Consider the following 21,552-nt stretch of genomic DNA (forward strand, 5'->3'; position numbering starts at 1 on the left):
CTTCCTCTGTACTTGATATCCCTCCAGAACCCCTAAAACCTAAACTACTATACAATTTACTAGTTTAAGTGTCTCCCTCACAGCTCAATTTTGTCCTTTTCCCTGCCAAGTGTCACTCTGTTTCTGACTGTGATAAAATAAAAAATAAATATTTGATCTTTGTCTCCACTGGTTCCTACAAACGCTTCTAAAACCCTTAGAATCTTTGGAGAGAGAAGAGTATCTTTTGCACACCAAGGAAGCGACTGGTGTGATGTGGGGGGGGGTAGGAAGCTGCAGGGTGGGGCTAGGTTTTGAGAAAGACCAAGGCAGAATTAAGGGGTTATTCGTGGTCCCACCCTTCAGCTCCCTGCTCACCTTGGGGGAGGGGGCAGAGAAGCTGGAAGTTGAGTTGATCACCAACGGCCAACACAAACCCCTAAAGGATGGGGTCCCGAGGGTTTGGGGTTAGTGAACACACTGAGATGCTGAGACGGGGAGAATACATGTGTAAGAAACTTAATCCAAAGTCATATGTTAGTGGTACTGGGAGGATTTGGGGTGGTCATGAGGATTAGATGAGGTCCCCTGAGAGTAGGGACACCCATAACGACATTGTGGCTTTATTAAATGAGGAAGAAGCCCTGAACTAGCACGAGTGCTGCGTCTCACCTTGTGATGTTCTGCATCACTTTAGAACTCCACACCAGAGTGCCCGTCTGCAGGGAGGACTCACTAGATGTGGCACTGGATATTTATATATATATATATTTTCTACCATGGATTGAACCCAGGGGCACTTTGCCACTAAGCCACATCCCCAGCTCCCACTCCCCTTTTTAAATTTTTTTTTCAGTTGTAGATGGACACAATATCTTTATTTATTTATTTTTATGTGGTGCTGAGGATCAAACCCAGGGCCTCACATGTGCTAGACAAGCATTCTACCACTGAGCCGCAACCCCAGCCCCTCCCAGCCCTCTTTTACATATTTTATTTACAGACAGGGTCTCATTGAGTTGCTTAGGGCCTCACTAAGTTGCTGAGGCTGGCTTTGAACTTGCAGTCCTCCTGCCTCAGCCTCCCAAGCGGTTGGGATTACAGGCGTGCACTGTGCCCAGCTTATTTATTTATTTTTTAAATTTTGAAATAGGGTCTCGCTGAGTTGCTGAGGGTCTTGCAAAGTTGCTGAGGCTGGCCTTGATCCTCCTGCCTCAGCCTCCTGAGTGGCTGGGATTACAGGCATGTGCCACCCTGCCTGGCTCCCAATAAACTTTTCTTTTGTATATAAAACTCCGTCTGTGATATTATTACAACAATAACAACAAAAATGGAAAAGGACACCAGGGAATTCAAGCGAGGGCAGTTTTGTGGGACTGAGCCCTTAAAGTGAAAGGACCCCTTTTGAAATTAAAAGAAACTTCCTGGTAAATGGTTTTATTTCTTGAGCTGAGAGCAGGCGCCAAGGTAAGACTGACATTTTTCCAGCTAAGCATAGCCGAGTTAAATCTGCACATCACATGTCCTGCCATTTGCAACATTGGTGCCTCCTCTTCTCTTATAAAAGCTTCTGCCCTCTGAGTCCCCAGAGATGGAGATTTAAGACAGGAGGATCTCTATCTTCCTCAACTCCGACTTTGAATAAACCTATTTTCCTCATCAGTCTGGCTCTCGAGTTTCTGTGGAGTGTGACAGGAGGCAAAGCCAGATGCCCCCAAGCGCAAAACTGCACAGTCTCACACTAACTCCAGGTAATGTGGATCAGGACCAAATTGAATGGCAGGACACCCGGATGGTGTCCATGGAGAACTGGAGAACTGCTCTGTGTGGGGAACCCCCATGTGTGTTCTGAGTGTTGTGAGGGGGCTGGGTTGTGGCTCAGTGGTTAAGCGCTTGCCAAGCACGTGGGAGGCACTGGGTTTGGTCCTCAGCACCATGTAAAAGTAAATAAAGTAAAGGAACTGTATCCATAATATATATACATATACATATATGTGTATGTGTGTGTGTGTGTGTGTAAGAAGATAAATAAATACAAATTTTATATATACGTACATATATTTATTTATTTACTCAAAAAATAAGTGTTGTGACTGGGGTTTCTGACATAGAGCAGGACACTCGATGATGTTGGTTGAATGTGGGCATGTCTGCAGACCCCAAAAGAGAGACTAAGGCCAGGAGCTCCACAGCCTGTCGGAAGATTCTCAGCTCTGCTCTCTGTGTCTTTCCTCTGCATCCCTGACTCCCAGGAAGTGGTGCCCTTGAACAAGGGGCAGTTGCCCAAAGCCCCGACCTAGGCCTGAACCAATGACTGTGCCAAAAGGTGGAATGAGCTGATTAGCTGGCGGGGTCACATGCCAGCCCCTGGCTCAGGCACCGACAGTCTGAGACCAGCGGCTTCAAAGAAAAATAGATGTGTACTTGCCTGAAATGGGAGGTTGATTGCCACGGTAGCAAATGTGACCTGCCCATTCTACCTTCCTCTGATCCTTCCAAAATAAAGACTGGAGCCTGGCGATAGCACACACCTGTAATCCCTGCAACTCAAGAGGCTGAGACAGAAGGGTTATGAGTTCAAAGCCAGCCTCAGCAATTTAGCAAGGCTCTAAGCAACTCAGTGAGACCATATGTCTAAATAAAATATAAAAAGGGCTGGGCAGGGGCTGGGGTTGTAGCTCAGTGGTAGAGCACCTGCCTCACACATGTGGGGTACTGGGTTCAATCCTTAGAACCACATAAAAATAAAATAAAGATTATTTCCATCTAATCTAAAATAATATTTAAAAGGGGGTGGGGTGGGGATGTGGCTCAGTGGTTGAGTGCCCATGGGTTCAATCCCTCCAGAATTTGCTAAGTCTCCATTGTGCAATCCCTAATGAATAATTCAGTCTCCTGTGGTCACTGGATGACACCTTTGGTTCATTGATTCTCAGCAGTGACCATGGGTGCCTTAACATCTATCTCCTTGGTACCCCATGACCAGGCCACATCCCTGTCCAATTGAATGAGAAGAGGCTGGGGGTGGGGCTCAGTGGTACAGCACCTGCCCAGCATGTGCAAGGCCCTAGGTTCCATCCTCAGCAGGGCAAAAAGAGAGGAGGAGGAGGAGGAGGAAGAAGAAGAGGAACCTAGAGGTTCTCAAACTGGTTTTTCCCAGACCAGTAGTGTCTTGTTAAGAACTTTCTAGAAATTCAGATTCTTGGCCCTTCCCAGATCCCCTGAGTCAGAAGGTACCCAGTTTTTACAAGCCATCCAGAAGAGTCTAATGCATGCTCCAATTTGAGGATTGCTGGGCTAGAACAAAAGGGACCCCAGAGACGTGACAATCAAACCGATGTGTGGAGCTTGTTTGGATCTTGATTCAAAGACACTCAGTATAAAAAGACATTTTTAAGCTAATCAGGAAAATTCGATGATGGCCCAGGTATTAAGTGATTCCAAGGAATTGTCGTAGGTGTGATAATGGCATTCTGGTTGTGAACACAAATGAATATATTTTTAGAGATATCTACTGAAGGATGAAGGGGAAAATGACATTGCCTGGGATTTGTTTTAAAATAACCCATCAAAATGTCTCACCACAAAAATAGAGTTTGTAATCGAGGTGACGGGATATGACTTAATCACTTAATTACTGAGCCCAGGTTCCGAGGCTCCTCCCAAGAACAACCCAGCGTCCAGGAGAGGAGAGCTGGGGACAAAGAAAGGCCTTATTCAGTAGCCACACAATGAAGAAGAGGGGGCTTTGCTCACACAGTCCACCTCTCCACGCTGAAGGGCCCAGGGGGTCCAGATCAGGTAAAGGAAGAGGAGGGAGAGGGACAGGCTAATGAGGGGGAGGAATATTCGTGTCTCTTCTGGGAAGGGGCAGAGAGCTTCCAGGAACTCGGGTGCCACCTCTTTTCACTCCTTTTATGGTCTGGTATTTCCGGAAGTGGCCCTTGAGTTTGATGGATGCCTTTACCTGCAGGGTTGGGGCCAGGAGACAGACTGGCAAGTCAAGGTCAAGTTAACCCTGTGTTATGGTTATGGATGAAGCATTTCTCAAAGGTTCAGCGTGTCCACCTGCAGAGGGAGGACATCTAACTCAAAAGTTAAGGCAACAGGGGGAAGGGGGGATGGAGGAAAAGAAAAAAAAAAAAGCTTATGGCACAAAGGATTCGCGACATGCTTTTTCGTCTTATTCCAGTCACCCACCCACGGGATGCCTGCAGGCCCAAATGAAGGGTGAATGTTTTCAGCCAAATTGATCTTCAGGTCCCAGAAGAGAAACCTAGGCAACTTTCATCATCGTGGCTCACACTCAGAGACCTCATCTACAGCAGAGCTGGTGCGAGACCAACAATGTATTGCCCAGCTGTGGGACCTCCAAAATTAGTGGGGCTCTTTGTTTTGTTTTTGGTACCCGGGATGGAACCCAGAGGGGCTTTATCACTAGGTCACATTCCCATCGCTTTTTATTTTTTAAAATTTTGAGACAGGGTTTCACTAAGTTGGGGAGGGTTGTACAAATTTGCTGAGGCTGGTCTTGAACTTGTGGTCCTCTGGCCTCGGTGTCTGCAGCAGCTGGGATTACAGGCATGCGCCACCACACCCAGCTAAAATTAGTGATTTCTAAATTAATTAAGAGCAAGTATAACTAGAAGGTTTATGCTGGGTGCCGTGGCACATGCCTGTAACCTCAGCAGCTTGGGAGACTGAGGCAGGAAGAACGCAAGTTCATACCCAGCCTCAGCAACAGAGAGGCACTAATCAACTGAGACCCTGTCTCTAAATACAAAATAGGGCTGAGAATGTGGCTCAGTGTTTGAGGGCCCCTGAGTTCAATCTCCAGTACCTGCCCCCCAAGAAACTAAGTTTATTTATTTTTTTCCTCAGTAAGATATATATATATATATATATATATATATCAAGGGCTGGGCCTGGGGCCCAATGGTGGAGCACTTGCCTAACATGTGAGAGGCACTGGGATCAATCCTCAGCACCACATAAATAAATAAAATAACTAAAGGTATTGTGTCCATTTACAACTAAAAGAACTGGGAATGTGGCTCAGTATTTAAGCATCCCTGGATTCAATCTGTTACCAAAAAAAAAAAGGATCTACATATCAAAATATTACATTGTAAATATAAAATTTACAGAAATGTATAAATTATGATTTATATATGAATGAAGTCCTGAGGGTGTAGTTCATTAGTAGAGTGCCCAGGGTTCTATCCCCAGCACTGCAAATAATAATGACAACAATGCAATGCCAGGTGTGGTGGCTTACACCTGTAATCCCAGCAACTCAGGAGGCTAAGGCAGCAGGATCGCAAGTTTGAAGCCAGCTTGAGCTACTTAGCGAGACCCTGCCTCATGATAAAAAGTAAAAAGGAGCGGGCATGCAGTTCAGCGGCAGAACACTTGTAGGAGGCCCTTGGGTTCAATCCTCAGCACCACAAAAAATAAAAATAGATGAGCCAGGTGCAGTGGCACTTGCCTGTGACCCCAGTAACTCAGAAGGCCAAGGCAGGAAGTTAGAGGACACTCTGGGCCGCATAGCAAGACCCTGTCTCAAAATAAAAGATCAAAAGGGCTAAGGATGTAGCACAGTGGTAGATTGTCCCTGGGTTCAATCCCTAGTACCACAAAAATAAATAATAAACATAAAAATAAATTAAAAAACAGGATAAATAAAACAAATGTTAAAACTGTTATGACATTGATTCTTTGGGGGTTTCTTTGGACTGAGTCTCTTGACCGCTATAAATGTTCCAGATTTTTTCACAGAGTAAACAGGAAAATTGTGAGAGAAAGAAGGACGTGACATCTGCTATAGTTTGAATGTGGTTTGTGCTCCAAAGGCGCATACGCCAGGAGCTGTGTCAGCAGGGTGGTGCTTTGAGCAGTGTGGTGGTCCTTTAAGAGGTGGGGCCTAGTGGGAGATCTCAAGCCTGGCTCCACCCCTGTAACCTGGCTTCCTGTCCGTCTACATAACGTTTCCCTCTTTTATTCAGCTCCTAGCACTGTGGTTCCCTCTGTCATAAGGTAATAAAGCCAAGGAAACCCTCACCAGAGCTGGCACTAGGCTGTTTGGACTTTCTGGCTCCCAAACGAAGCTAAATAGAATTCTCTTCCTTAAAGTACCCACCTCGGGCTTTTCATTATTGTAACAATAAAAGGACCCATACCCCATCCGGTTCGGGTATTTCAAGCTAAAGTCATCGTTAGCTGGTATGAGAAACGGCACTGAGGAGAAGAGTCGGGATGGATGGGGGTTTTCTGAATTCTTTATTATCAGTCTTGCTCCCGAAAGCAGTGAGGGCCACAGAGAAATAAAAATGAGTCCCAATCTCCAGAAGCCAGGCGGGCCCACGTTTCCGGTCTTCTCCATGGTTTGGTGTCAGCCCAGCTTGATGAAGAGCAGCAGGGTGGCAAGGATTCCCGGCAACTGGGATGGAGAGGAAAGAAACACTGAGGTCTTGCTGGAGACCCCGAAACCAGCCCAAACTGGAGTCATGGAGTAGGGGGAACCTCCCAAGGCAGAAGTTTACATGGGGCTGCAGGTCTGTCTGGGCCAAGTTAAAGCCGCGTTGGTCCTGTTGACAGGGACCCAGCAGTGGGTACGGGGCGTAGGCCTTGTCATGGTGCCTGTGAGTCACTGAGCCTTTACTTTGCTCAGATCTTATGTGTGCTCTTCTGATTCCTGATTTCCAGGCTCTTCTGCCTCTGACTTCCTGTGAGGTTTGGCCACTAGGAAGCACAGGCAGGAGATAGGGGAGGGCAGGAGAAGTGGGGTTGGGTGTTCTTTGACCGCCTCTCTTCTGCCCATCCTGAGCTCTCCACATGCACACTGTGGACAGACGGCCCCCCCCCCTGGTTTCTTGTGGATCTTCTTCCTAGTTGTTCTACCCATCATTAAAAGTGTGGCATAAAAATCTCCAACAACTACTGCTGACTTGTCTATCATACTCCCCCATCAATTCCACCATTTTTTGCGTCATGTATTTTGGAGTTCCATTTTGAGGTGCATGTGTGTTTATATTAATGTCTTTTTTGTTTGTTTTACACACACACACACACACACATATATATATATATATATATATATATAAACATTATATATATATAATGTTTGTAATTATAATGACTTCCATAAGCACTGACCCTTTTATCATTATGAAATGTCCCTTTTTGTCTCTAGTAACTTTTTTTGGTCTGATATTAGTGTAGCCATGCAGCTCTATGTTATATATAGAGTACTGTTGACATGGTACATCTTTTCCCACCCTTTTATTTTCAAAACATTTGTGACTTTGAATCTAAAGTGTTTCTTGTACACTAAATATAGATTGATCAGAATTTTAAATCCATCCTTCCAATCTCTGTCTCTGATCAGAATGTTTAGTCCTTTTACATTTAATGGAATTGCTGATAAAGTAGGATATCTATCTGCTACTTTCTAATTTGTTTTCATTTGCCCTGTGGTTTGACTTTCTATTCTTTCATCATGAACTTCTTTTGCATTAGATATATTCTAATGTACTATCTTAATTCCCTCACTTATTTTACAATATTTTAAAATTATTTCTTAGTGGTTGCCTTAGGGAATACAGTTAAAAATCTTAATTTTTGCAATGTAGTTTGGATTTGTGGCAAACTAATAACATACAAAATACATGCTCCTTTATAGCCTTATTCTATCTTCTTTTGTAGTATTATTTTCATACAAATATACTATTTATATACAAGTATATTAGCATAATTTTTTAAAAAAAGACACAGTTGTCTTTTTAAAAATTTTTTATTGCAGATGGACATAATACCTTTATTTATTTTTATGTGGTGCTGAGGATTGAACCCAGTGCTTCATATGTGCAAGGCAAGTGCTCAACCACTGAGCCACAATCCCAGTCCCCACAGTTGTCTTTTTAATTAGTTGATTGACTAATTAGATTTTTGACAGAAGGTCTTGTTATATTGCCAAGTCTGTCCCTGAATTCCTGGGCACAAGTGATCCTCCTACTTTGGCCTCCTGATTAATTGGACTATAGATACCCACCACCATGCTCAGCTGCAGTTGTCTTTTAAATTAAGTACAAGTAGACAACTTTGAGTGAAAAATACTTTTTACATTGTTTTTCTAATTTTTATTCTGGGAGAGGATTCATATTAACCTATTTGGTCTCATTGTCCAAGATATGGAACATGTATAAAATTTTAAATATAGTATGTCATTATGGATATATAATTATATATCATATATAGTAATATAATTATAATGATATAATTGACATAATAACATACACAAGTATGAGGTTATTATTTCCCATCTCTTTTAATGAACTTGTGTCAATGTCTTTGAAATAGTCACAGAATCACAACATGGGATTTAACAGGTCAGTATCTTTTGTCCTTCATTTTGGCCTTGGGGATACCCTTTAGGATTTCTGTGGGGCGGGTCTGCTATGACTGCTTTCCTTGGTTTTGGTTGACCTGGGAACGTCTTAAGTTCTCCATCATGTGTGAAGGGTAATTTTGCTGGTTATTGAATTCTTAGTTGACAGAATTTCTTCTAGCATTTAAATATGCAATGTACTACCTTTTGTCCTCCATAATTTCTCATGACAAATGAGTTGTGACCCTCTTTCTTTCTTTGGTTTTGCTTGGATTTTTGTCTGTGTTCCGTTTCGGACACTCAGGGTTGAACCCAGGGCTTCACTCATGCTAAGCACACGCTCTACCCCCGAGATGCCCCTCCCGTCCTGCCTTCTTACACAGTGTGTAGGTGTGGATCTCTGGGAGCCTGTTCTACTTGGAGTTCATCCAACTTCTTGGATCATAGATTCTTAATGTGGAGACTGTCTGGTTGCCACCTTTTTCTTCTCCCCTTCGGAGACGCCTGGTGCACATATGTTGGCCTTTTTGATGGTGTCCCATAGGCCCTGAAGCTCTGTTAATTTTTCTTTCTGTCCCTCAGACTAAATAATTTCAGTTGATCCAGCTTCAAGTTCACTGATACTTTCTTCTGCCAATTTAAATTTGTTTCTGAATCCCTATAGTGAAGTTTTCATTTTAATTGTATTTGTTGATTCCAAAATTTCTATTTACTTCTTTTAAAAAAATCATACCTGGGCTGGGGGTGTCCCTCAGGATTACAGCACATGATCAGAATGTGAATGGCTCTGGATTTGATCCCCAGTAACAAACGCCCCCACCACACACACACACATGACTTGGCAACAATTTGGCAACTCTAGAAATCAGATTTCTACTTCTTCTCAGTTAATATTATTTTTTTAAGTGGGGAGTACTGGGGATTGAATCCAGGGGGTTTAACCACTGAGCCACATCCCCAGCTTTTAAATTTTTTTTTATTTTGAGACAGGGTCTTGTTAAGTTGATGAGGCTGGCCTTGAACTTACCACCCTCCTGCCTCATCCTCCCCTGGCCACTGGAATCACAGGTATACACCACTGCACCAGGGGAGGGCCCACACATTGAAGGTCTCGTCATCTCCCAGTAATAGCACAGACTGGTGACCAATCCTTTACCACAAGGGCCTCTGGGGGACATTCCAGATCCAAACCCTAATATCCAGCCTTGAGGATTCTTAGCTAGCAATAGAAAACAGACTAGGATGACTGTCCATGTCAAAGAGCTCTTCAGACAGGGCTCAGGAGTCAGAAAAGCCCTTGTACATAGTGTCTCCACAGTGAGTGGCCTTCAGGCCTCTCTAGTGAAGTATGGAGTACACATCCCCTTACAGCCACTGCCTTGTGACACACTAGACAAGGTCTCTCTAGAACTGAGGAGAACCTTCCGGAATCAGTTCATGCAGGGCATCACGCAAAGCCTTTGAATTTCACCTCATCGGTGCCTCCCAACCCATGAGAGGAGGCCACGGCCTCATACAGATAGTGAGTGGTGCACCCAGGGCCAAGTCCAGGGTCTCCGCTCTTGGCCCCATGGGACCCCCACCAGGAAAGAGGTCAAGAAGACATGTCCCGGGCTGGGGATGTGGCTCAAGCGGTAGCGCGCTCGCCTGGCATGCGTGCGGCCCGGGTTCGATCCTCAGCACCACATACAAACAAAGATGTTGTGTCCGTCGATAACTAAAATAAATAAATAAATTATATATATATATATATATATATATATATGTGTGTGTGTGTGTGTGTGTGTGTGTGATCTTCAACTGGAGAGGTGATGTGATTAGTCTGGGGTGTGGCTCAGTGGTTGGGTGCTCACCTAACAGGTGTGAGGCCTCCCACTTTGACTGGTCTCCTAACCTCTCTGAGCCTCAGTTTCCTCATCTATAAAACAAACAAAAAAAAAAACTATCATACTCACATCTCATGAGGTTACTGTGAGAGATGAGTGAGAAAATCCATGTGAAGGGCTGAGAAGGTGCTGATTACATATGTAACAAAGCCCTTCCATTCATATGTAAAGTGCACTCAGAAATAACTAAATAACAGTGCCAAGATATATATATATATATAAACAGCCTCAGTGAGGGCTTGGTCACATGGCTGGCCAATACTATCACTAGGAGTATCATATTTTTATCATGACTCTGCAGCTTCAGCTTTCTGTAGAGTAGGCAAAATGCCCCAGACTTGAGATGATGTGGATTCAGATCCCAACTTTGTCAAAGCCATGTGGCTTTGAACTACTCACATTCCCTTCCTGGACCTCAATCTCCCCTATGAAGTGGAAAAGGTAACTTGAACCTCCTGCTATAGTTTGGATCTAGAACATTCTTCAAAACGCATGTGTTAAAGTCTTGCTCCCATGTGGCACTATTGGAAGATGATGGAACCATTAAGAGGTGGGGCCTAATGGGAATGTTTAGGTCATGGGGGGCGGGCTTCCTTGAAGGGGACTGTGGGACCCTGGGCTTTTCCTCTCTCCTTTTCATCCATCCACGAGGTGAACAGGCTTTCTGTGCCACACACTCTCGCCGTGGTGTGCTGCCTTGCTACAGGCCCAAAAATAATGGGGCCGATTGACTGAAACCTCTGAAAGTGTGAGCCAGAATAAACCATTCCTCTTTTTAAATTGATTATCTCAGATATTTTGTTACAGCAAGGAAAACTGAGTAATATGCTCCTCAAGATTCTACTATTAAAAGGAGCTGAACCTGACACGGTGGAGCACGCCTGTAATCCCAGTGGCTCAGGAGCCTAAGGAAGGAGGATCGCAAGTTCAAAGCCAGCCTCAGCAACTCAGTGAGACCCTGTTTCTAAATAAAAAGGGCTGGGAATGTTATTCAGGGGTTAAGTACCCCTGGGTTCAATCCCTGGCACCAAAAAGAAAATGGGGGGATCAAACACTCAATGAACGTTGATTTCTCTCTCCCTCATCCCCTTTGCTAGGGTCCCCACAAATAAGCAATTTTTAGAAAGTCAACAGCCAGCAGGCTGGGACATGAGGACCACAATTTTGAGGCCAGGCTGGGCAACTAACTTAGTGAGACCCTCTCTCAAAATACAATCAGAAGGACTGGGGGGTGTGTTCCAGTGGTAGAGCTCCCTTGGGTTCCATCCCCAGGACCACAGGAGAGAAAAGTCACCAGCCCTTTGGGCCTGTGGAAGCAACACAATTGAAACTGGAGTTACCTTCTGGTGGATGACATCTTTGGACACTGTATGCCCGTCACAGGCTGCAGCTCCTATGGATATGCAGCAGCCCCTTGGGTAGGTGTGACCAGTTGTCATTTCAAAGGAAGAGCCAGAAAAATCCGTGTAGTTATTCACCCCACAGCACTTTAACTGCACAGAGAGCAGAAGAGGACATACTGAAGACTCTCCTTCAAATAATAAAACAATAACAACAGTAGACATCGCAGTCACCACTGCAAATCACAGTCCAGGGCAATCTGCTGAATGCTGCGACACCACCGGCGGCGGCTCGGAGCCTTCCCTGCCTCCGAGGCCAAGGCCCTGCACAGCCCGCCTCCTCACCGCCTCCCCTTTACTCACTTTACTGATTTCTTCACTGTTCCTCAAAAACTCCTAGCAAGCCCCAGCCTCCAGGGCTTGCATAGGCTGTTCCTTTTTTTTTTTTTGGAATGCTCTTCTTCAAATATCTGCTGGTTCCCTCCCTTACTTCATTCAGGTCTCTGTTCAAAGGTCCCTTCTCAGGAAAGCTTTTCCTGACCACCCTTTCTAACCTGGATCAGTCAGGCTGGGCTCAGTTATGTGGCTATAACAAAGAGCCCCTCCATCTCAGTAGAGTCGTCCCTTGGTATCTCTAGGAGATAGGTGGTTCCCGCTACCCCACCCCACCGAGAGGTACTAAAATCCACAGATGCTCAAGTACCTTATATACAATAGGGAAGTTTACATAGAACCTACACACATCCTCCTGTATAATTTAAATCATCTCCAGATAACGAGAATGACTAAATGTATTTGTCTTACTTTATTGTGCTTAACAGGCACTGTTTGTTTGTTTGTTAAACAAATTGAAGGTTTGCAGCAACCTTGCATCAAGTCTGTTGGTGCCATTGATCCAAACCTTGGATGAATGTTAGCACTTTTTTTTTTAAAATATATATTTTTTAAGTTGTTGATAGACCTTTATTTATTTATTTATATGTGGGGCTGAGAATCGAACCCAGTGCCTCGAACATGCCAGGCAGGTACTCTACCACTGAGCTACAATCCCACTTCCTTCCTTGCTTTTTTTAAATGCAACTTATCACCCTTGATATTGTTTCTTATTGTTTTCTCGTCCATCTCCCCATTCAAGTATCATGAACAGAACAGGATTTTTAAAATGACTTATTGTGTTCCCAGAGCCCCAATCAGTGCCTTTCACATAATAGATGCTCAATGAATATTAGTCCAAGGATTGGATGAATGAATGAGAATCATCTTCCACCATCTCAAGTTTGAAAAGCCAAAGCCGGGAGGTGGACAAGCTCTGTTCCCCATTCCACACCTGCTCCACAGCCTGACCTTGACTGTCAGCTCCTGCAACCTGAGGGCTGGGGATATAGCTCAGTTGGTAGAGCCTCGCAGGCACAAGGCCCTGGGTTCAATCCCCAACACCACCAAAAAAAAAAAAAAAATTGCAACCTGAAACAGGACATGGCTTTTCCCTTCCAGAGACTGTCCTCAGCCACTTGGCCCAAGAACTGCTCCTTAAATACCAAGGGACAAGATGGGAGTCTCACCACCTCATGCCTATTGGGATCATGATTATATATTCATTAAAAAAAAACAACAACAACTTAGAATATGTTGCCCAGCAAGTGTTGGCAAGGATGCACAGAAATTGGATTTCATGTGTATTGCTGATAGGAATGAAAAACGCGTGGCTGCTGTGGCGGGGTCTGGTAATTCCTCAAGAAATTAGACACAGTGCCGGGCACAGCACCTATAATCCCAGCACCTCGGGAGGCTGAGGCAGGAGGATTGCAAGTTCAAGGCCAGCCTCAGCAACTTAGCAAACTTCTGAGTCAAAATAAAAAATAAAAAGAGCTGGGGGTTTGGCACTTGTCTAGCATGCACAATGCCCCTGGTGGAAAAATAAATTAATTAATGAAACAAAGAATTGCCATATGATCCAGCAACTCCATTTCCAGGTAAAAGCAGGGACTTGGACAGATACCTGTACAACTGTGTCGGTAATGGCCTTTTATTCCTGGTAGCCAGAAGGCAGGAGTGACCTGAGTGTCCACTGCTGGATGAATGGATAAACAAATTGATTTGGCCTTGAAAAGGAAATTCTGACACAGGCTACAGTATGAATGAACCTTAAAATTATGTCCCGCCAAATAAGCCAGTCACAGAAGGTGAGAACCACTGCATGGTGCCACTCCCAGGAAGTCCCCAGAGTCACCAGAAAGCAGAAAGTAGAATGGGGGGTGGGTAGGGAGCTGGTGGGGAGGGAGAATGGGGAGTCTGTGTTTAACGAGGACCGAGCTTCAGCTTGGGAAGATGGAAAGTTCTGGAGAGGGATGGAATTGAATGGACTTTCATGCCACTGACCTATATGCTCAAAAATGGTAAATTTTATGTAGCATACATTTTACCACATTTTTTTTTTAAAGAGAACCTCACCTTCTCCGTGACCAAGTTCCACTGTTCAGAATAGTCGTCTGGCTCGTTGTAACCTCTGTAATTCTTCCTCAGAGTCATGAAGGTGTGCTCCAAGGCCACTTCTCGAACCTTGCAGATGAGACCGGAGACAATAAGCACACAAAAAGGCAAGGGTGGCCCATGGAGGGGGTTTGTTTCTTATGGGTAGAGAGGAGAGGGGGGATCTCCTCTTTTCTTACCCTTGGTTCCTGGGTCTGTGCTAGAGGGGGACACATTCAGGCTGTCATGGTGCCCGTTGGGGAGGGGGACACACGGCAGAGCGTGGGTCTGCAGCCACGCGCATCTGGTTGTACCCATCACTAATGAACTTGAATCATCTGCTCTTTCCAATCGCCCACAAGCTGCTACACCCACAGCTTGGCTCTAACTTGATTCAAGAACCGAGTCTCATCCTCACCAACCAAATCCCTCTCGGCACATGTGAGGGGAGAAACTTAATTTTTTGATTATTTAAATAAAGGTTTACTTTTTTTTTTTCCTTTTCCCCAAAAGAGGCGATCCAGTCCCATCTTCAAAACTGACAAAGCCCAGAAGGGGAGATCATGAAAAGTGTCTACCTCCCACCTCTTTCTCCCAGCCAGAGTTCCTCCCACTTCATGTCGATGACTATTCCTGTTTCCTGTGTCCCCAAAGAGATATTGGATGTGTGTCAAAGCCGAGGATATTTTCATTATTTTTCTCCTGGTTTGAAACTGCTGTCACTGTTCTGCATCTGGCTGCTCTAACAAGAGTAGCAGGTGTTCTCGGTGCCCTGTCATTTCTGTGCACACTGGTCGGGCCTCCAACTGTCAGCAAGGGCAGGTTCTTGGTGGCCTCTTTGACTAGGCTCCCTGTGAGCCGCCTACCCAGCACCAGCGGCTGAGTGGAGTTGGTGGATCAATACCCTGGCTCCCTCGCGCCTGGAGTGAAATAACTTAGATGCATGTTCTACCGTGTGTCCCAGGCCTCCCTAGTAGGACCAAGCCCTTTATGGGCTGTTTTTCCTTTCCCACTTTACTTCTCCTGTCTCCTGTAAGTGCTTCCTGGTATCGCCTCTCAATAAACCACATGCCTTTGAATCTTCCTGGGGGACTGCTAATGAAGACAGTGTTCTGTCCTAGAGAACCTCCCATCTCGGGCACAGACAGCTAGCTACCTCCTTCCTTGTTTCTGGGAGCACAGGACTTCAGTATGCGGATGTCTTGTAACTCACCTAAGCCCCTGGGCTGTTTGCAATCTCGCTGTGTGTTCAATCTCCAGTGTCACAAGCCCTGGTGTGGTACTGGCTAAATTGTCCAGACTGGTCTGGAGGTTGCAATGCTTCTGCATCAGCCTGAGAGCAGCTGGGATTACAGGCCCGCACCCTGCGCCTAGCTGTTCCCAATCTTCTGCACACCCCGGTATGACATATGTCACTCTGCGCCTAAGCAAATAAATCCCTTGGGCAATTCCCAGAAACAAGACTGTGGGGTGCACGTGCCCAGGCTTTTGTTATTTTGATGAGTTTTGCAAAAATAATCCTCTGTTCTGAACATTTTTTCAAAACCCAACAAGGAGTGCTTTTTTCCAATCTCCCTCTTTCCCTGCACCAAACACAGGAGACCTGGTCTGAAATGATCTCGGCAGGTTTCTTGTGACCTTTAGGAAGGGAAATTTTTAACTTTGCGCCTCATCTCTGGAGGCACGTCCCGTCCAAGGGACCCACAAATCCCTCCATCAGCGGATCTCTGCCATCTAGGGGCCGGTACCCAGTGTGGGTGCCCCCCGGGGGCGGGGCTTCTATCCTTTTCTGTTCCATTCAGAAATGGAGCAGGAGAAGCCACTTGGGACTTACCATGCGGAAGAGAGCGAGGACCACAGCAGCCGCCGTGATTTCCAGGATGAGAATGATAATCATGAGCAGGAAACACTGGAAGGCAGATGGGGACAATGTGGGGCTGGGAGCCTATTCTGCCACATCCGGGGGGGCTGTGTGCCCCCACCCCACCTCCCATCCCAGACCTCTGTCATGCTCCAGTTTGGGAGAATTCACACCTGGGTCAGGGACGGGAGGCTGGTGGGTTTTATTTCTCCCAAGTCACTTTTCTGCATGTTGGGGAGGGGGGTCAAGGATGCTAGCACTGGGGCATTTGGGGGAGCTGCTAGCTGGACCCCTTTTGGGGAAGGCTTAAGAGGAGACTTTAAAGCGGGCTGTGCAGAGAGCAAGCTCAGGGGAGAGGCAGAACAATGAAAAGGATCCGCTGGGCACCTTGGCTCCATCTGTAAACCCATCTACTTGGAAGCTGAGGCAGGAGAACCCTGAGGCCCGCCTGAGCAACTGAGAGCAGATTCTGTCTCAAAAATTGTCGACGGGGGGGGGGGGCTGGGGTTGTGGCTCAGCGGTAGAGTTCTTGCCTCCCCCGTGTGAAGCACCGGGTTCCATCCTCAGCACCACATAAAAATAGATAAACAAAATAAAGGTATTGTGTTCATCTAAAAATATACTTGTAAAAGTTAAAAAATAAAAATAAAACTTGAAGAGGGCAGGCGGGCCAGGTAGCTCAGTGGTAGAGTGCTTGCCTGGCACGTGGGAGGCCTTGGGTTCCATCCCCAGCACTGGAGGGGGGTGCAAGGGTGACAAATTTTAGACAAGGACTCAGGGAAGTTGCTGATGCCAGGTCAGTTGGAGCCCCGGGGAAGTAACATTTGCTGAATTAACTTTCTGATAAAATTCACATGCCTGGTAGACAGCAATGGGAAATGCTGCTGTCACCCATCTCAGAGAATCCCCTTTCTCCTTCGGGCATTCCGTTTCCCTATCGGTACAAGTGGCAGTGGGGCCAGCTCAGGGGGCTTCACTGGGGTCTGTAACCCACCTTGAGGACACACGGGGGTCAAGTAAGCTCGGCTCCTGGCTTCCCATCCATCTATTCCCATCTGTATCCACTGTTATTATTGCTACTATTATTAAACATCTATTTGATAACCCATGCTTTGAGTCGCCAGGCTGGCCACCGGCAGGGCTTCTCTGGCCTTGACAAGGAGAGGCAGGAAAGCACAGTGGACACGTGTCCTGGTTCCCACAGTGCACAAAGCCTACACAGGTGCAGGGTTTAGCAGCTGCAGGAGCCCTGCTAAATGACACAGGTAACAGCTGGTAACAACTAATAATATGTCCCTGCCTCTGGGTGGTGGAGACGTCCAGAAGACAGACACCCGGGAGTCTCCAAGTCCTCCTGGCTCCACCTTTAGAATCCGCCCTTAGTCTGCCCACGCGACAGGGTCCAGCCTCCTCGCCCCCACACGCTGTTCCGCCCTCGGCCACCAGAGGGCGCGTTGGAGCCTTGGCGTTGAGGCCATCCGACGCCACCCCAAAGACTTTTGTTTCCCCAGAAACAAAAGTCTCAGGAGGCTTTCCAAGGACAGGGACGTATCCTGAGGGTCAAGCTAATGGAATTTACTGACAGGTTAATGGGGGTGGAAAACAGAGGAACTTGAATGCTTTTAAGTCAAACAAAGGATAAAACAGTGCCCACTTCTTCACTATGGAGCGAAAATGAAATTTTGCAGGCGCGGAGCCTGTTGATTTGTGGAATGAGGTCATTGAGAGAAAATGGGGGAGCTGGGAGTGTGGCTCAGTGGTAGAGCTAGCATGCAGGGTTCAAATCCCAGCACTGGAAGAAGGAAGGCGGGAAGGAGGGAGGGGAGAAGATAAGGAAAGAAGGAAGGAAGGAATTGAGAGACCCATCTTAGCGAGGCCCAGGGGTGCTTCTAACAGTCAGTTATCTGTGCTCTGAGAAGCGACTAGACTAAGCATCTCCCTGAAAATTCCCCCAAATAAAATAACCAGTGTTTCGCAGTCACGCAGTGGAAGAAGGAGAGCAACATGCTAGCGACAGATTAAACCTAGGTGGGACAATCTGCTCAGACGGACTTCTAGGGGGCGCATCCGAGATGAAATGGAAATGGGGAAGCTGAGAGCCGGCATCTGGAGAGATGCTAACTCAAGCTGGCTGTGCGAATGAGTGGCATGCCGTCTGCACAATCATACCTGAAATGTTCCTACTCCATAAACTTGTACAGGTAAGGGGATTACAACGGAGCTCTGTCAGCAAAAGACAGGCACATGGACCAACGGAACACAGCAGAACTGATCCAAGTGTGACCGGGAAGACTGCCTGGGCCACTCAATGCATGGGACAGTATCTCACTGGGGTGTGTGTGAGTGTGTGTGTGTGTGTGTGTGTGTGTGTGAGAGAGAGAGAGAGAGAGAGAGAAAGAGAGAGAGAGAGAAATCAGATCCCTACCTCACACTACACATACAAACTCTAAATAACTAAAAATGAGAAAGCAAGATTTTTTGAAGAAAAACCAGACAAATAAAATTTACAACCTTGGGGATCGGAGGAATTTAGGACAAGGTATATCCTAAAGGGAAAGATGGGTGCATCTGTTGCCATGAAGCAAGACATCCCAAACACAGTTGAAATAGGGGACACTAAGCAAAGGTGTTTGTCAGACAGATAATGAAGGATTCGTACACGGCGTGGGCCATTTGGGGGTCTGTGTGCCGATCCAACTTACAAAAAAGAGAGTGCTTCTGCTTTCTTTCGTAGCTCCATACCACCCCGCGAGGCCAAGCAGTACCGTGATGCAGCCTATGACCAGGCACAGGTAACCAAAGTGAAAGAGGTATGCAGAAGACAATCCAAGGACCCTCGTCAGGGTGGCCTCTCCATACTTGACATTGAGGCCCAGGCCAATGAGGATTATGCCAGACACCTTTAGAACAGAAATAAGAATGGTGGGGGGAGTGGTCTTTGAGGTGTATACAGATAAAACTTTTCCTGAGAGCAGATAGAAGGAAACACAGGCCAATAAAAGCAGCAAACATGTTTTTTAAAATGATAATACTCAGAGCTGGTGATGATGTAGAAAGGTTTTCATAAGTTGTCACCAGGCAACACACTTTGTGGTTGGGGAGGGAGGTGGAAGGAAACTGTACAACTTACAACCTTAAAATTTTTTATCTTTTTTAAAAAATATTCTTTTAGTTATCAGTGGACTTTTATTTTATTTATTGATACGTAGTGCTGAGAATCGAACCTAGTGCCTCACACATGCTAGGCAAGTGCTCTTCCACTAAGCCACAACCCAGTCCTAAAATTTTTACCTTTTAAGGCTTTATCCAGAAATTCCATTCCTAGATACCCAGCATAAGGAAAATAGTCATAGTTGTGTCTCAAGAGACACAGGGATATTTGTTACAGTGTTTTTTTTTTTTTTTGAGAATTTTTTAATATTTATTTTTTAGTTCTCAGCGGACACAACATCTTTGTATGTGGTGCTGAGGATCGAACCCGGGCCGCACGCATGCCAGGCGAGCGCGCTACCGCTTGAGCCACATCCCCAGCCCCTGTTACAGTGTTTTTAATGGAAATAGAACATTAAAAATAACTGAAGCAACCAGTACCTCAGATGGGGTGAGTGAATCATGGTAGAATCCTGCATTGGGATCTTGGATAGTTATGTTGTAGGACAGGGATGGGCAATTTGTTTCTGAGAATCCACAGATATGATGGCCATGACAGATCTTAATATGTCTTTTAAAACTACTCAGTTCTGCTCATGTCATTTGAAAGGAGCAATCTGCACACAGTCTACAAGTAAGCAGTTTGGCTGTGCCCCCAAAGCACTTTATAGCAGGCCAGGCTGTGGCTTACTGATCCCTGTTGTGTGAGCATGTTGACTGACACAGAAAGCTGTTTTTATATATTTATACCAGGGATTGAACATGGGGGCGCTTACCCACTGAGTCATGTCCCTAGCCCCCCCACTTTTTTTTTTTGGTGGTGCTGGGGATTGAACCCAGGGCCTTGTGCATGTGAGGCAAGAACTCTACCGATGAGCTATATCCCCAGCCCCCTAGCCCTTTTAAATATTTTATTTAGATACAGGCCTCACTAAATTGCTGAGGCTGGCTTTGAACTTGCAATCCTCTTGCCTCAGCCTCCCGAGCCACTGGCGTGTGCCACATACCTGGCTTCAGAAAGCTATTTTTAATGCTTTCATGTGTTTTCTTTTTGTCTGCCTTGCTCATTCTAGGGAGGTGCTCTACCAATGAGCTACATCTCCAACCCCTTAATATGGCATTTTTTGTTTGTTTTTGTTGATGTTTTAAGGTGGATTGTAAAGCAACGTTACATGTTTGTCTACTGTTTTTTAAAGGTATATGGAAAAGTCTGGAAGGATTTAAAGATGACGATGGTATTTCTAGAATGACAACTCCCTGACAGGCTAAGCCTTTCAAATGCATTGATGCATTGAATTCCCATCAAAATATTACAATACCGTTGTCAAGATGAGAAGTGATATCTAATTTGCTTCTCCTTCTTGGCAACTTTTCTCTACCCTATTTTACAATGAACACAATTACTTTTCTAACAATGCACACTTTGGGTTATTTTACAGTAAGAAAAAAATGTTTTGAAAAAATTGAAAGATCAAGAAAATAAGGGGCTCGGATGTAGCTCAGTGGTCGTGTGTGCTTAGAATGCATGAGGTCCTGGCTTCAATCCCCAGCACCAAAAAAGGAGAGAATGAAAAGAAATTAATCATTCCCTCCTGGTCTTCCCCCGTCCAAAAAAAAAAAAAAATATTTTCTGCAGGATTCGGTTCAGAGCTGAGCCTTTCATCACAGATCTGCAGTCCCCAAGATCACGTGCATCTGTGCTAATTTCACCAGCTCTGAGTCGATCCAAGCCTTCACCTGTTTCCAATGTGCCAGCTCCCCAACAGCCTGCCCTACATCTCTCCTGCTTCCCCGGGGATCACAGATCTGAATGCCAATTTGGATCAACTTATTTCTGTCTTTCAGGGACCTGGACGTGGAGGAAGGGCTGAAAAGTCCCAGAGCCTGAGTTGTGACATACTTACAGTCACGAAGCCATTCAGTAAAGATAACGTTTTCTTCAAGGAAGAATATGGAGTGTGTATTTCAGCCATGTTGGCCAGACTGGGGTGCCCGGGACATTTAAGTCAGCATCTTCCTACACCTCTGGGCTACTGTTTCTCAAGATGTCAGAGGACTGGGGTAGGGGCACGGAGTTCACTTACTCTGCCCCTCTGTTTCCTAGCTGCCCGATCATCTCCCAGGGCTGCCTGGCAGCTGCCCCACCTCAGTCATAAGCCTTTGTCACATCACAATCAGAAGCTGGAGCAAGGCTCACAGTATCAGGGAAACCGGTTCCCCATGCTGTCCCCTGTGGGCTTCTCATTCTCCAAACAGCCACACTAGGATTGGATAAAAAGCCATGCAGTTCCTCTTTGGCACCCTCCACCCCACCGGATGCCACCAGGGTCCTATGGGTAAAGTGCTCAACACAGACCATTGTGTAATTGACATCCGCAGTAGACTGGGGTCTCCAAAAGAACAGGCATCTGGATGTCCTATTCACAATTGTGTCCCCAAAGCCTGGTTCAGTAGGTACTCAAGAAACCACCAGTGGAATGA

At 45.8% G+C, this 21,552-nt stretch overlaps 1 protein-coding gene across 1 annotated transcript; it reads right to left on the minus strand.

The window, feature by feature from the left end:
* Window positions 1–6,370: 6,370 nt before the first annotated feature.
* Tspan16 (tetraspanin 16) lies at window positions 6,371–21,044 on the minus strand. The gene is made up of 6 exons (XM_046436712.1): window positions 20,976–21,044; window positions 18,624–18,821; window positions 15,895–15,969; window positions 14,043–14,150; window positions 11,592–11,744; window positions 6,371–6,418 (listed from the first exon to the last, which is right to left on the minus strand). Exons 1-6 carry the CDS (start codon window positions 21,042–21,044, stop codon window positions 6,371–6,373), a joined length of 651 nt encoding a protein of 216 aa, XP_046292668.1.
* Window positions 21,045–21,552: the final 508 nt, after the last annotated feature.

Source organism: Marmota monax, unplaced genomic scaffold (genome assembly GCF_021218885.2).
Source record: "Marmota monax isolate L192 unplaced genomic scaffold, Marmota_monax_Labrador192_F-V1.1 WCK01_AAM20220418_F8-fsc00021, whole genome shotgun sequence".
In the NCBI taxonomy this organism is placed as follows: domain Eukaryota; kingdom Metazoa; phylum Chordata; class Mammalia; order Rodentia; family Sciuridae; genus Marmota; species Marmota monax.